The 11,952-nt window shown below is 51.9% G+C and overlaps 2 protein-coding genes across 3 annotated transcripts; one reads left to right on the forward strand and one right to left on the reverse strand.

Annotated features, from left to right (window-relative positions):
* Window positions 1–247: 247 nt before the first annotated feature.
* Window positions 248–1,093, reverse strand: Naa38 (N-alpha-acetyltransferase 38, NatC auxiliary subunit). Of its 2 annotated transcripts, XM_021648190.2 has the most exons (3): window positions 953–1,093; window positions 567–750; window positions 248–405 (listed from the first exon to the last, which is right to left on the reverse strand). In XM_021648190.2, the coding sequence occupies exons 1-3, from the start codon at window positions 1,031–1,033 to the stop codon at window positions 293–295; spliced, it is 378 nt and encodes a 125-aa protein (XP_021503865.1). In that variant the 5' UTR covers window positions 1,034–1,093; the 3' UTR covers window positions 248–292. The 2 variants fall into 2 exon arrangements, with proteins under 2 accessions (XP_021503865.1, XP_021503864.1); XM_021648189.2 differs by having other exon boundaries at window positions 567–993.
* A 496-nt stretch (window positions 1,094–1,589) lies between these two features.
* On the forward strand, window positions 1,590–5,562 carry LOC110555137 (cytochrome b5 domain-containing protein 1). Its single transcript, XM_021648188.2, has 4 exons — window positions 1,590–1,776; window positions 1,862–1,938; window positions 2,064–2,282; window positions 2,831–5,562. Exons 1-4 carry the CDS (start codon window positions 1,617–1,619, stop codon window positions 3,059–3,061), a joined length of 687 nt encoding a protein of 228 aa, XP_021503863.1. The 5' UTR covers window positions 1,590–1,616; the 3' UTR covers window positions 3,062–5,562.
* Window positions 5,563–11,952: the final 6,390 nt, after the last annotated feature.

Consider the following 11,952-nt stretch of genomic DNA (forward strand, 5'->3'; position numbering starts at 1 on the left):
TGGGAAACAATGGGTCTTCCGGAGCAGGATGACACCCCCTCCCGTTACAGTCTGAAGCAGCGGCGTGGGAGGGAAGGTGAGGGGCCCACCCTCGGGGCTGTTGCCTTAGGCGCCTAACTTGGGGGAGGCTTTGGTACTCTTAAATGGAGGGGTCAGGCTGAGGAAGCTCAGGACTAGGACGAGCCTGCTCTAGGGTGGAGCGTGCTATCCCTAGCTTACATCGGACCCTCACACAGACACCAGCCACTTTGGTCATAGGATTTAATGGTCTCAAAGACAAGTGCGATTGTGGTCAGAGATACGGGGTCCCCGCCAGGCTCTCCCTTTGGACTTCAATAGAAACGATGTGGTGCCCTGGCACCATGGCCAGACCCAGCACACGGGGCTCTCCCGCAGAAAATGAATCTGGAAAAAAAAAAAAAAAAAAAGGTCAGAGCATCAGAACGGCCTGCGAGCATCGATCTCGCCCCGGAAAATAAGGGGCGCAGTAAGGCCTGCAAGAGGAAACGCCCTGCGGTGAGTTTCCGCCGCACTCCCGAGGAGGTGTGTACTCCCGGGGCACTGACCAGACGGCTTGAGGAACTCCTGCGCGGAGCCCAGGATGACGTTACAGTCGCGATCGGTGCACAGGAAGCAGCCGACTAGTGTCCTTCCATCGGTCATACGAATGCGCATGGTCTTGTTGAGCAGCGCCTCTAGCTGCTGCCGGGCACGCGCGGCCGGCGAGTCCTCCTGTTCCCCGTCGGAGTCCTGCCAGGGCAGCACACACATGCGGACGCGCAGTCGCGGCTGCACGCCCGCAGGACTACAGCTCCCAGCAGCCCGCTCGGCGGCGCCCGGGGCCCAGGGGCTGCCGGGAACTGTAGTTCCCTTTCCGTCCTCTCCGCCCGACTCCCCTCCCCGCTCGGTGTCGCCGCCCGACGGCTCCTCCGGAACCCGAGCCCGCGCTAACCCCGGCGCTGGAGCTGCTCTGACGCCGACTGCAGCAGCCATTCTCCTCTCGTAGCAGCATGGTCGGCCCAGCTCCGGCCATTGGGCCTTAAACTTCCCGAGAGCGTGTGGAGTCGGGTCGCCAGATCTCGCGAGTGCTCCCAAGCGCTTCCCCTTCGTGAGATCACGCCTCTGCGTCCCCGGGTCTGCCACTCCAGAGATCTCGCGAGATTTTATCTCGGCCCGGGTTCACCGACGCTTACTGGGCTGAGAATATCGCGAGAACGTGCCTGCGCTCTCTTAGGCACCCTTTGGAAACGCCTGAGGTTTGGAAATTTTAAAACCCTCTGTTCTGGGCTCCTCAGCGTCACTTGCTGTTACCGCCAACAAACTCACGTAGCCTAGACTCCGCTACGGAAAGGACCGTCTTCGCTTCCTCTCAGAACGAACTGGACAACGCTAGGCTCCATGCCGGAACCAGGAATACGCTTCCGGGGACCACGTGCAGCCCAAGCCCCGCCCTGCCGACGCAGGCGTAACCTCCGTGTACAGTGGCCGGGAAGGGACAATGGTTTCCATGTCAGCGGCAAACGCACTCCAGGGAGCTCTCGGACCTGGTCTTTGCAAGATTGCTGAGGAGCAAGGAAGTAGCCAAGGGAGCTAGTGCTCCTAAGAGAACCGGAGCCATGACGCGCCGAGGCCTAGTCGCGGGGCCAGACTTTGACTGTTTTCAGCGTCGTTATTTCACACCGGCGGAAGTGGCGGAACACAACCAGCCCGACGACCTTTGGGTATCTTACCTGGGACATGTGTACAATCTGACTCCGCTTGCGCAGGAGTTCAAAGGTGAGGGACACATGTCCAGGAAGGGCTGCGGAGCCGGTCCTGGCACTTAGGTGGCTGGCCTCTGACGGCCGCTGTTCCTTTTTAGGGGACCTACTGCTGAAACCCATCCTTGAGGTCGCTGGCCAGGACATCAGTCACTGGTTTGATCCACAGACCAGAGATGTACGTTCTGTTGGAATGTGGGGTTGGTGGAAGCGGCACCAGAGAGCGGGGGAGGGTGGCGGGGAACAGTTAGAACCCGAAATAGTGATTGCTCCTCTCCTCCCTCGAAACACTTGCTTTTGAAGATCCGCAAGCACATAGACCCACTGACCGGCTGCTTGAGGTACCGCACCCCGCGGGGCCGCTTCGTGCACATCCCGCCTCCTCTGCCCCGCTCAGACTGGGCCAATGACTTCGGGATGCCCTGGTGGAAGGGGACGCTTTATAACGTGGGGCGGCTGTCCGCCAAGACCCGGAACATCCGCATTATTAACACCCTCACGTCGCAGGAGCACACTCTGCAGGTGAGGGCTGGCGCGGGTGGACAGGCTAGAGGGAAGCAGAAGGCACTTCTGGGGGCGGTGTTTTCTTCCCTCCCCCTGACAGGACAGAGGAAAGCAGACGACCCAGGTTCCCACAGAGGGGATTCCAGAAGTGTTTGCATTACAGCTACCACAGTCTTCATCTTAGTCTAGGCCAGCATCCTATGATTACCTGCTGGTTACCTGGTTACCTGCTGTTGCAGATAACAGCTGGACTCAGTCTACTGCAAGTGAGGGGCACCAGCTTTCACTCATAGAAGTGGTTGCTCTGGTGTCTTTATTGTGCGCTGGAGCATCAGCTTTACTTCTCTGGGGCTGTGGGGCGCCTGAGGGGCGCTGTCTGCTAATGGAGGCACTCTCGTTCTAGCTCAGTTGCTTCTTGGGACTGCTTCACTTCTGGTGTTCTTCCCAGTTTCCAGTTAGAGCAACTCCTAAAGGATCGTGGCTTAAGAGCCCCCCCTCCTAGCACTCGGGAGTGTGTCTGTGTGTTGCATGGGGAATTCTAGAGGTCGACACTTCGTGTTCTTTAGGTGGGGGCTCTGGAGTCAATGTGGGAAATCCTGCACCGCTATCTCCCCTATAACGCACACGCTGCCAGCTACACGTGGAAATACGATGGTAAGAACCTGAACATGGATCGCAATCTGGAAGATAACGGGATCCGGGATGAAGAAGAGGAGTTTGACTATCTCAATATGGATGCCACACATCACATACCTGCGATACTGCTCTACTTCAATGATGACCTCACGGAGCTATAGGCAAGGAGATGCACGTGTAGACTGAGACATCTGAGTTTGCCTCTTTCTATGCCCCGAGGAAACAGGTGTAGTCTGTGGGGCCTGGACCCACACCTCTGTTCCCCTCTGGGAACTGGCCTGTGGTTCTTGTGGCTTTCTGAAATGGAAGGGCCTTACCCCTGGCTCCTTTATGATTTGCTCAAAGAATAGTAGAGGGGTCCTGGAGAGAATTAACCCCTGGAAATGGCAGGAAGACACCTAGAGCCTTTCAGTTAAGAATGTTAGCACGTAGATTAGGCAGGGCTTGTTGACAGTGAAGGTCATACAGACATAGAGTGTAGAAGAACTTTTGGCAGAGATGAGAGATGAGAGGGATGATGGGACCTACAAAGACAGGATCTGGAAATTCCTATCAGGATCACAGCCGGTGGCTGGCTGCTCTACTTTCGGAAGGTGTTTAGAAGTTAGCTCTGGAGACAGTGACTGGTTCCCCGTGAGTTGAGGATAGACATCATGCTGAGAGCTTCCTGCTCTTTACACAGCTGCCCTCTCAGGTGAATGCCACTCATGCCATCTTACAGCCAATTCCAATGGGAATTTGGAAGGGCGCGGTAGCACAAAAGCACATCTGGTGGCTCCTTGGAGCCATGATGCAAACCCCAGCCTTCCCAACTTTGAAAGTCAGGCTCTTCTCTGTCTTCGCCTAATGCTAGCATTTCTGATGGCTACTCTCAAAGCACGTATTTGGAATGTGAGCTTGTCCCAGGCTTGTTGCATGATGGGAAATGGAAGCCTGTCATGCAGTCAACATGTGCTGTGTTTGAAAGGAGTTATTTAGCTGAGAACTCTAGAGACAGGCAGGGAAGGCTGAATTTCAGCCAAGCACTGGCTACTGAGGCTGCTTTCTTGTTGACATCATAGCAAGATTCCTGACTGTTGGAGGCAACAAGATATTTACTGAATCCAAGAAAAGCCAGAGTGGGGAAAGGACCTGTAGATCAAGAAGTTGTAGGGAGGAACCCAAATGGGGCACTTTCTTTCTTTCCAGCAGGCTAGGAAGACGGTTGCATTTCTAAGATGTTGCCTCTTAGTTGTTGGGGTCAGAGAGAGGGAGCGAAGAGAGGCAGACAACTCTCCTGGTGACTGGCTAGATTCGGTTCCTTTCACCATCCCTACTGAAGGGGAGGAGAATTCAGAAGAACTGATAAACTGAGCCAGGCATGATGGCTTTAATCCCTGCACCTGGGAGGCAGAGGCAGGAGTTAGCCTTGAGTTTAAAGCTAACCTGGTCTACAAAGCAAGTTCCAGGACAGCCAGAGCGTTTACACAGAGAAAGTGACTGGCAAGCGTGGTTCTCTGCAGCTGCTAAAATGAATGAAGGCGAGTTCCCAGCCGCAGCCTCAGGCTCCTAGGGAGCATGCTCTGCAGGAGACGCTGGGTGGCTGCACGGCTCTCTGAGAGGTGAATGGGCAGTGTGGACAAGGTGGGTCCAAAGCAGTCGACTCGGCGGTCTGAGTCTATGGATGCTGAGGACGACCCAAGAATGCCGGAGTTGCTTGGATCATTCCATGTTCAGTCAGCTCTGCATAACCTTACGTGTTTCCTTACTTGTTCTAAGCCCCAAACTCTTTGGGAGCCGTGTTGTTCCTCCCATAGCTTCCTCAGCGCATCACTGCTGGGATGTGCTCATCTGCCCGAGCTTGTCTTTCAGAGCATCCCAAATCGTCCTTGTTCCTCCAGGAGAGGGGCCTCACTGTGTAGCCCTGGCTGGCCAGGAACCCAAGAGATCCACCTGCCCACTTCAGAGCTTCTTGTTAGGGAGACATCCCTTTCCCTGCACGCCCAAGCACTCAGCAATCCTGTCTCTAGAAATCTTTTTTTAAATCTTTTTTAAATATATCTTTTGTTTTTTTTTTTGTTTTGTTTTTTTGTTTTAACATTTATTTTACATGAGTGCTCTGTCTGCACGGACACCTCCATGCCAGAAGAGGGCACCAGGTCCCAGTGTAGATGGCTGTGAGCCACCATATGGCTGGCTGTCGGAAATTGAACTCAGGACCTTTGGAAGAGCAGACAGTGCTCTTAACTGCTGAGCCATCTCTCCAACCCTTTAAAAATTCTTTTAAAATCTGTTCTTTTGTTTATAAAAAATAGCATCTTCCTTTGTCTCAAATAGCTAGGAAACTTACAACTTCTGATTTCTCCTTCTGCCTTCACGAACCTGAACATCTTACTTTCTGCCTCAGATCTTCAGAAGGTTTTTTATGCTTTTGCAGTAAAGCCCTGAATTTAAGAAGCAGAAATCAGGCCTTGCAGCTGCCACCCTGCCAGTGCCTGTCCCTGTCCTGCACCTCAGTTAACACAGAACCTGTACGCACTGTCCTGCGAGTTCATCGCCACTGTGCAGCTCTGTAGAGTGGATGCAGGTGGCTGGCCACTAGAGTGTGAGCCCCTGAGGGCCGAGGTCTCGTTCACTGCTGAGCACATAGCTGCTGCTCAATAAATGTGACTGACTGACTGAACTGGGATATCAAAGAATTTCTCTGTAAGAACCAGTGGGTATGATGTTGCGTCCTGAGGGCAAGGTGGCTGTAAGATGGTAGGATGCTGGCCCTGTGCTGGGGTCTCTTCCCACAGGGTGTTTTATTCTTGCACAGAGCCAAGACTCAAAATGACTGCATTCTCTGCAGAGTAGTTGGGGGCAATCTTCCTGTAATTTCCCCCATGACCACCAGGTGGCTCTAATGACCAGCCACGGCAAGAGGAGCCACGAAACCAAGTTAGAAGTTAAGATTGAAAGGGATGGTAGTGGGAAGAAAAACTGCATGGCCACCATTCTATTAGCATCAAGGTTAGGCCTGATTTTTTTCCCCCACGAATACACAGGGAAATCAGTGTGCTTTAAGAAGTCACTTCAGGGCTGCAGAGAGAGCTCAGTGGTTAAGAGCACTGTCTGTTCTTCCAAAGGAACCAGGTTCAATTCCCAGCACCCACATGGCCGCTCACAACTGTCTGTACCCCCAATTCCAAGGGATCTGACACCTTCACACTAATGCACATAAAATAAAATTAAATAATTTTTTAAGATTTATTTACTTTATGTATATGAGTGTTCTATCTGTATTTACACTTGCCAGAAGAGGGAATCAGTTCACATTATAGATGGTTGTGAGCCACCATGTGGTTGCTGGGAATTGAACTCATGACCTTTGGGAGAGCAGACAGTGCTCTTAACCACTGAGCCATCTCTCCAGCCCTAAATTTTTTTTTTTTTTTAAAGAAGTCACTTTATGGAGGCTGGAAAGATGGCTCAGAGGTTAAGAGCAGTGGCTGCTCTTCCAGAGGTCCTGAGTTCAATTCCCAGCAACCACATGGTGGCTCACAGCCATCTATAATGAATATGGTGCCCTCTTCTAGTGTACAGGTGTACATGCAGGCAGAGCACTGTATACATAATAAATAAATGTTTAAAGAGAAAGGTTCTATCTCAAGGTAAGTAACCTGGACAACTTGAAACTTTCTAAACACGTGTGTGTGTTATTCTGAAGAAATATAATTTCTCTAAGATTCCCCAAATAGCCCAGACTCTGACCTACAATAGTAGCTTCACTCACACAAAATAACAAAACTTCTTAAATGCCTCAAAAGTCAGTGACAGGATGCCTGGCACCATCTCAATGGTCTGTGTCAACCCATATCATATTTTCTGTGTTCCCGTGGCAAAAACTTCTAAAGATTTCATCTTTGGACAGATGTTCTGGAAGTTTTTGACCGGGTGGGCCTTGCAACTGAGGCAAGTGTCTAGCTCATTTAGGCTGGAGATTCTATCACCCCAGTCATGGATTCTGGGTGAGGCTGATGCACCCAGATCCAGAGCTGAATTCGTGGAGAGCACACAGCCAGAGCACACAATCCTGCAAGGAAGCGCTGCCTGAGACCTGAATGACCCAGTGTGCCTCGTCTTGGAGATCAAGACACAAACAGATATGCGAAGTATTGGATATTTTAGACACATGGGAAACACTGAAACACTATAAAACAAAGCTGATGCGTGAGTGAGGGGTGACTGTCGGGGTGGGGACAGAGGAGGATCCAGAAGGTAGCCACTTAGAATCATGTCTCTCCCTTGCCCAGAGCACCGCCATCAAGTGTCCAAGAGCTATTGCCTAGTGGGAACTCAGCTGTCCACCTAAATCATCCTTGTGTGCCCAATAACCATATAGTGCCTGACATAGAATTTTAACAAATAGTTAAATGAGCCTGGTTCAGTGGCACACGCCTCTGCACTGAGGAGGCAGAGGCAGGTGGATCTCTGTAAGTTCGGAGGTCCAGCCTTGTCTACAAAGCGAGTCCAGGACAGCGAAGACTATGCAAAGAAACCCTGTTTCAAAAACAAAAACAGAAAGAATTAACATTCTGAAGATGGGGAGATGGCTCAGAAGTTCAGAGTACTTGTTGCTCCTGCACAAGACCAGGGCTTAATGGCCAGCACCTACATGGCAGCTCCCAACCATCCATAGCTCCAATTCCAGGGGGCTGGATGCTCTCCTCTGGCCTCTGAGGGTACTAGGCAGACAGGTGGTACACATATATACGTGCAGGCCAAGAGCTTATACACATGAACTGAAAACCATGAGCATGAACACAACCCCCACTTTTAGGTCCACAAGAGCCAGGAGTCAAGTTTCCCTCCCTCCCTAATCCCATAAGTGATGGGAGCACTGGCAAACCCTTGGCCTGAGCAGTCAGGAAGAATGGTCTTGGATCTGTCGGCCTAAGAGGGTGAATGTCAATCCCTGAGAAACCGCGGTATCTGGCTGCAGGTGACAGCTGGCTGTTGGTGCCAACCGCAAAGACTTCGTTTATCCACACGACAGATGTCTTATTGCAGCCGGGACTCCACTCAGGCATCCACTCACAAGACTGTCCTCCCCCCACCTTCTAATCCTCGTGTTCAGGAGCTTTTTGGCTATTCTGGTTCTAGCCTGTATTTCAAGCAAAAGGCGACAGAGGAAAGGGCAGTGCCCACATCAGGAAGGCAAAATTTCCAGCATCTTTAGGAGACCTTTGTGTTGTTTATGATGTGGAAACGTGTTTTTGTTAAAATTCCAAGTTGGGGGGGTGGTGTCCACACCTGTTAAGCGTCTCCCTCAGAGCGTGGTCTCTGCAGGAGGAATTGGTTGCCTTCTGAGGACTGGGTGGAAATATGATGGCCCAGAGGAGGAGGGCACAGCTGCTCGGAGGAGGACAGCCTGCTGCCCGTTCGTCCTGCTGTTGCTGTTTTGCTGATTACCTGGACTTCTGGATGACTGTTAGTGGTTTGCCCCCAAAAGAATCAATGCTATGACCCTACCCAGCAGGAAGTGGCAGAGAGAACTCCGCCCCCTGCTCCCACTAACCTTCCCACCTACCCAGTGTTGGGTGGGAAGGGAGGTAGAAGCGTTTGCTCGCCCTGATGAAAGTAGGAGGGAGAGGCTGGGCCTGCAGGCTGCCCTCCGCCTCCGCGCATGCACTCCTCCGCGCAGACGCACACCTAGGCATTATTTACCCGATAGAGTGTAATTTAAAAACAACCTTTTCCACTTATTTACCCACCAGAGTGTAAGCCCCAGCCAAGTGGGAATGTTTTCCCATTCATCGCGATAACCCCAAACACCTGGAACCAGACAGCGTGCAAACTAACTTTCCCTTAAGGAAGGGTGCATAGGGCGTTTCCCAGTGTTGGTAAGACTGAGATTTCACTGGTTCCTGCCCTGTGTCTGTTCTTCCGTTTGGGGTGTCATAAAGCACTGTCTCAGATCCTCTGCACCTGTGTGCCATAGGTAATTCATTTCCTAGCAATAACACCTAGCTGATGGCTGGGCTAGGTGGCTCAGGAATTTAATCCCAACATCCAAGAGAGACGGTGTGAGTCAAGGCCAGCCTCCTATACACTGATTTCCAGGCAGCCAGAGCTGCTGTGAAATCCTGCCTCAAAAACAAAGAACAAGAAAAACAATAAAACTCAAACTAAAGCAGTTACAGTTCGCGGCCAAAGCCCGAGTCACAGTACCCACTGCACAGCGGACACAGGGCGCTGCTGCTTCCCTCCGGCTAGCAACCCCGCCCTAGAGCAAGACCTCAGCAGCCGCATCACTTGCTTTGTGCAATTCAGTTAAGTGGCAGAGCTCATTTCTACGTCCAAATGCATGAGCTGGGGGCCATTTCTGGAATCGGGAGGATGATCTATTTTCTTAGTTTTTTATTCAGTGCTATGGGATTGCACCCAGCACCTCCAACATTCTAGACAAATGCTCTTCCGCTGAGCTACACCCCAACCCCGGAGGACCCCTTTCGTCTTCATATGGGCCTCTACACTGCATCACAGCTGGGTTCCAAGAGTGAGCGAGCCTCCCGAGAGCCAGGTGGAGACCATTCTTCAAATCCAAGGGGAGGGAAGAGTGTCTGCAAGACAGACCATGTGGCCTGGGCAGGGGGCACCTGTTACCGGAACTCTCAGGAAGCGGAGGCAGAAGCAACCACAGCTAGTGAGCTCAAAGTCAGCCTGAGCTAATGAGCCTGTCTCAAAAAAAGATGAGTGAACAGAACACGTGGGATGTGAGGCACGGCTGTCTCAGTCAGGGTTTCTGTTGCTGTGAAGAGACACCACGGCCATGTCAGCTCTTCTAAAGGAAAACATTTAACTGGCGCTGGCTTACAGTTCAGAGGTTTGGTCCATTATCGTCAGAGCAGGAAGCATGGCGGCGTGCGGGCAGTCATGGTGCTGGAGAAGGAGCTGAGAGTTCTACGTCTTGATGTAAAGGCAGCAGGAGGACAGTGACACAGGGCCTGGCTTCTGAAACCTCAACCCTCCCCCAGTGACACACTTCCTCCAGCAAGGCCTCACCTCCTAACATGCCACTCCCTAAGGGCCTATGGGGGCATGTGCCTTCAAACGGCCGAAATTACTATGGCTGGTTTTGGAAAAGACAGGGTGGGGCAGTGGCGCACACCTTCAGTCCAGCGCTCCGGAGGCAGGTGCTGGCTGCTCTCCTGAGTTCCAGGACAGCCAGGGCTCCACAGAGAACTCTGTCTTGAAACAGAACAAAGCAAAGGTAAACTTGCCAGCCTGCTTCTCTTTTACACAGCAGTCATGGAGGATTTTTAAACACTCTGAAGTTTCCAAAGGCATCCTAGTTCTTTTAGGGTTAAGGATAAAACTCTTAGCATGGCCCTGGAGAGATGGCTCTGCAGTTAAGAACCCTGGCTGCTCTTCCAGAGGACCAGGTTCAAGAGTCCCGCACCCACACGGCAGCTCACAGCCACAAGAGTTCAGTCCCTCTGGCCAGAAGATGTCAGATCCCCCTGGAACTGGAGTCACTGATGGCTGTGAGCTGTCCTGTGGGTGCTGGGACTCTCAGGAAGGGTAATCGGGGCTCTTAACCACTGAGCCATCTCCAGCTCCTCTGCCTTTTTTGTGGGGATATTGTCTCTCCCTGAACCTGTTGCTCATGATTGGGCCCCAGTGAGCTCCAGATTCCCACCTCCCCGGTGGTGGGATCACAGGCGTGCACCATGCGTGCCTGACTTTTCATGGGGCATTAGGGATACAAATTCAGGTCTCATGCTTGCATAACAATCATGTTGCCAGTTAAGCCATTTCCTTAGCCTCTGAGGTCTCAGTGTACCCCAGTTTGGCCTCAAACTTGCTTGCAACTGGGGGTGATCTTTAAAGTTAAATTTTTTTCCTTTTTTTTTTTTTTTTTTGAGACAGGGTTTCTCTGTGTAGCCCTGGCTGTCCTAGAGCTCGCTCTGTTAACCAGGCTGGCCTTGAACTGCAGGAGGAAATCTCTCTGTCTCCCTCCCTCTCCGCTTCTTGAGTGCTGGGATTAGGAGTGCGCACCACCATGCTTAGTCTAAATTTAAATTTGTAAAGGAGAATCTATTACTATTGGTGCACAGGTGGTATGTGGGTGACAATGTGTGTGGAGATCGGGGGCTCTCTCAAGAATCCTAGACTGAGCCACTTCACCATGCTTGCTCCCGTCTTTGAGCCTTTAAAGGTCCTGACCTTCAACTGCTCCTCTGGTCTCTACCTCCCTGGGGTTGGGTTACAAGTGTGTGCCACAATACCAGCTTTTTATGCAGTGCTTGGGATTTGAACTCCGGGCTTTGCCAATGCCAGTAAGCACTCCACCACTGAACTACAGCACTAGCCCCGCCCCCAGCACAGGCTCCTGTCCATCTTTTTTCCTTAGATCCTTGGAGAACAGAGCCTGTCTCACTAGCCACTGAACACTCAGCCCCGTGCCCAGAGTCCAGGAGAATGAGTGGATGTCATCAGCGCCCCACAGAGCTAAGCAGACATGCGGCAACAATATGGACCCTCTTCTGTGGGCACCAGGGAAGGCTTTCTGCAGAAATGCCATCTCAAGCTGAGGCCTGGTGGGCAGGGAGGGGCTTGCCTAGCTGACCAGGGGCAGGTAGAGGAGGGTGCGGACTTTAGAGGGGGAGCAGAGCAGAAGGCAGGCCAGGGGAGGCTTTGTCCATCAGGCAGGGGTCTAGTTTGCTTTTATAAAGAACTGGCAGAAAAGGCAGCCACAGTAAAATCCAGTCCTTTAAAGAATACAATTCAGAGTTAAGAGCTGTAGAGGGAGAAGGACATTCTCACATTTGCATTAAAATTATTTTTTACATTTTCTAAAAATCTGTGTGTGTTTGAGTGTGAACATGCACAGATCAAATGACGGTTTATAGGAGTCTGTTCTTTCCATCCATGGTGGGCTTGCTTCTTCCACCCGGTGGGCCCCAGGGATCAAACTCAGCTGTCAGCTTGTCAAGTGCGCACCTTTACCCGTTAAGCCATCAACAGGCCCCACACTTATGGAGTGGGGGGGGGGGTGTCTCACTGTGTAGCCCTGGCTGGAACTCTG

The sequence above is a fragment of the Meriones unguiculatus genome, chromosome 11, assembly GCF_030254825.1.
Source record: "Meriones unguiculatus strain TT.TT164.6M chromosome 11, Bangor_MerUng_6.1, whole genome shotgun sequence".
Lineage (NCBI taxonomy): Eukaryota > Metazoa > Chordata > Mammalia > Rodentia > Muridae > Meriones > Meriones unguiculatus.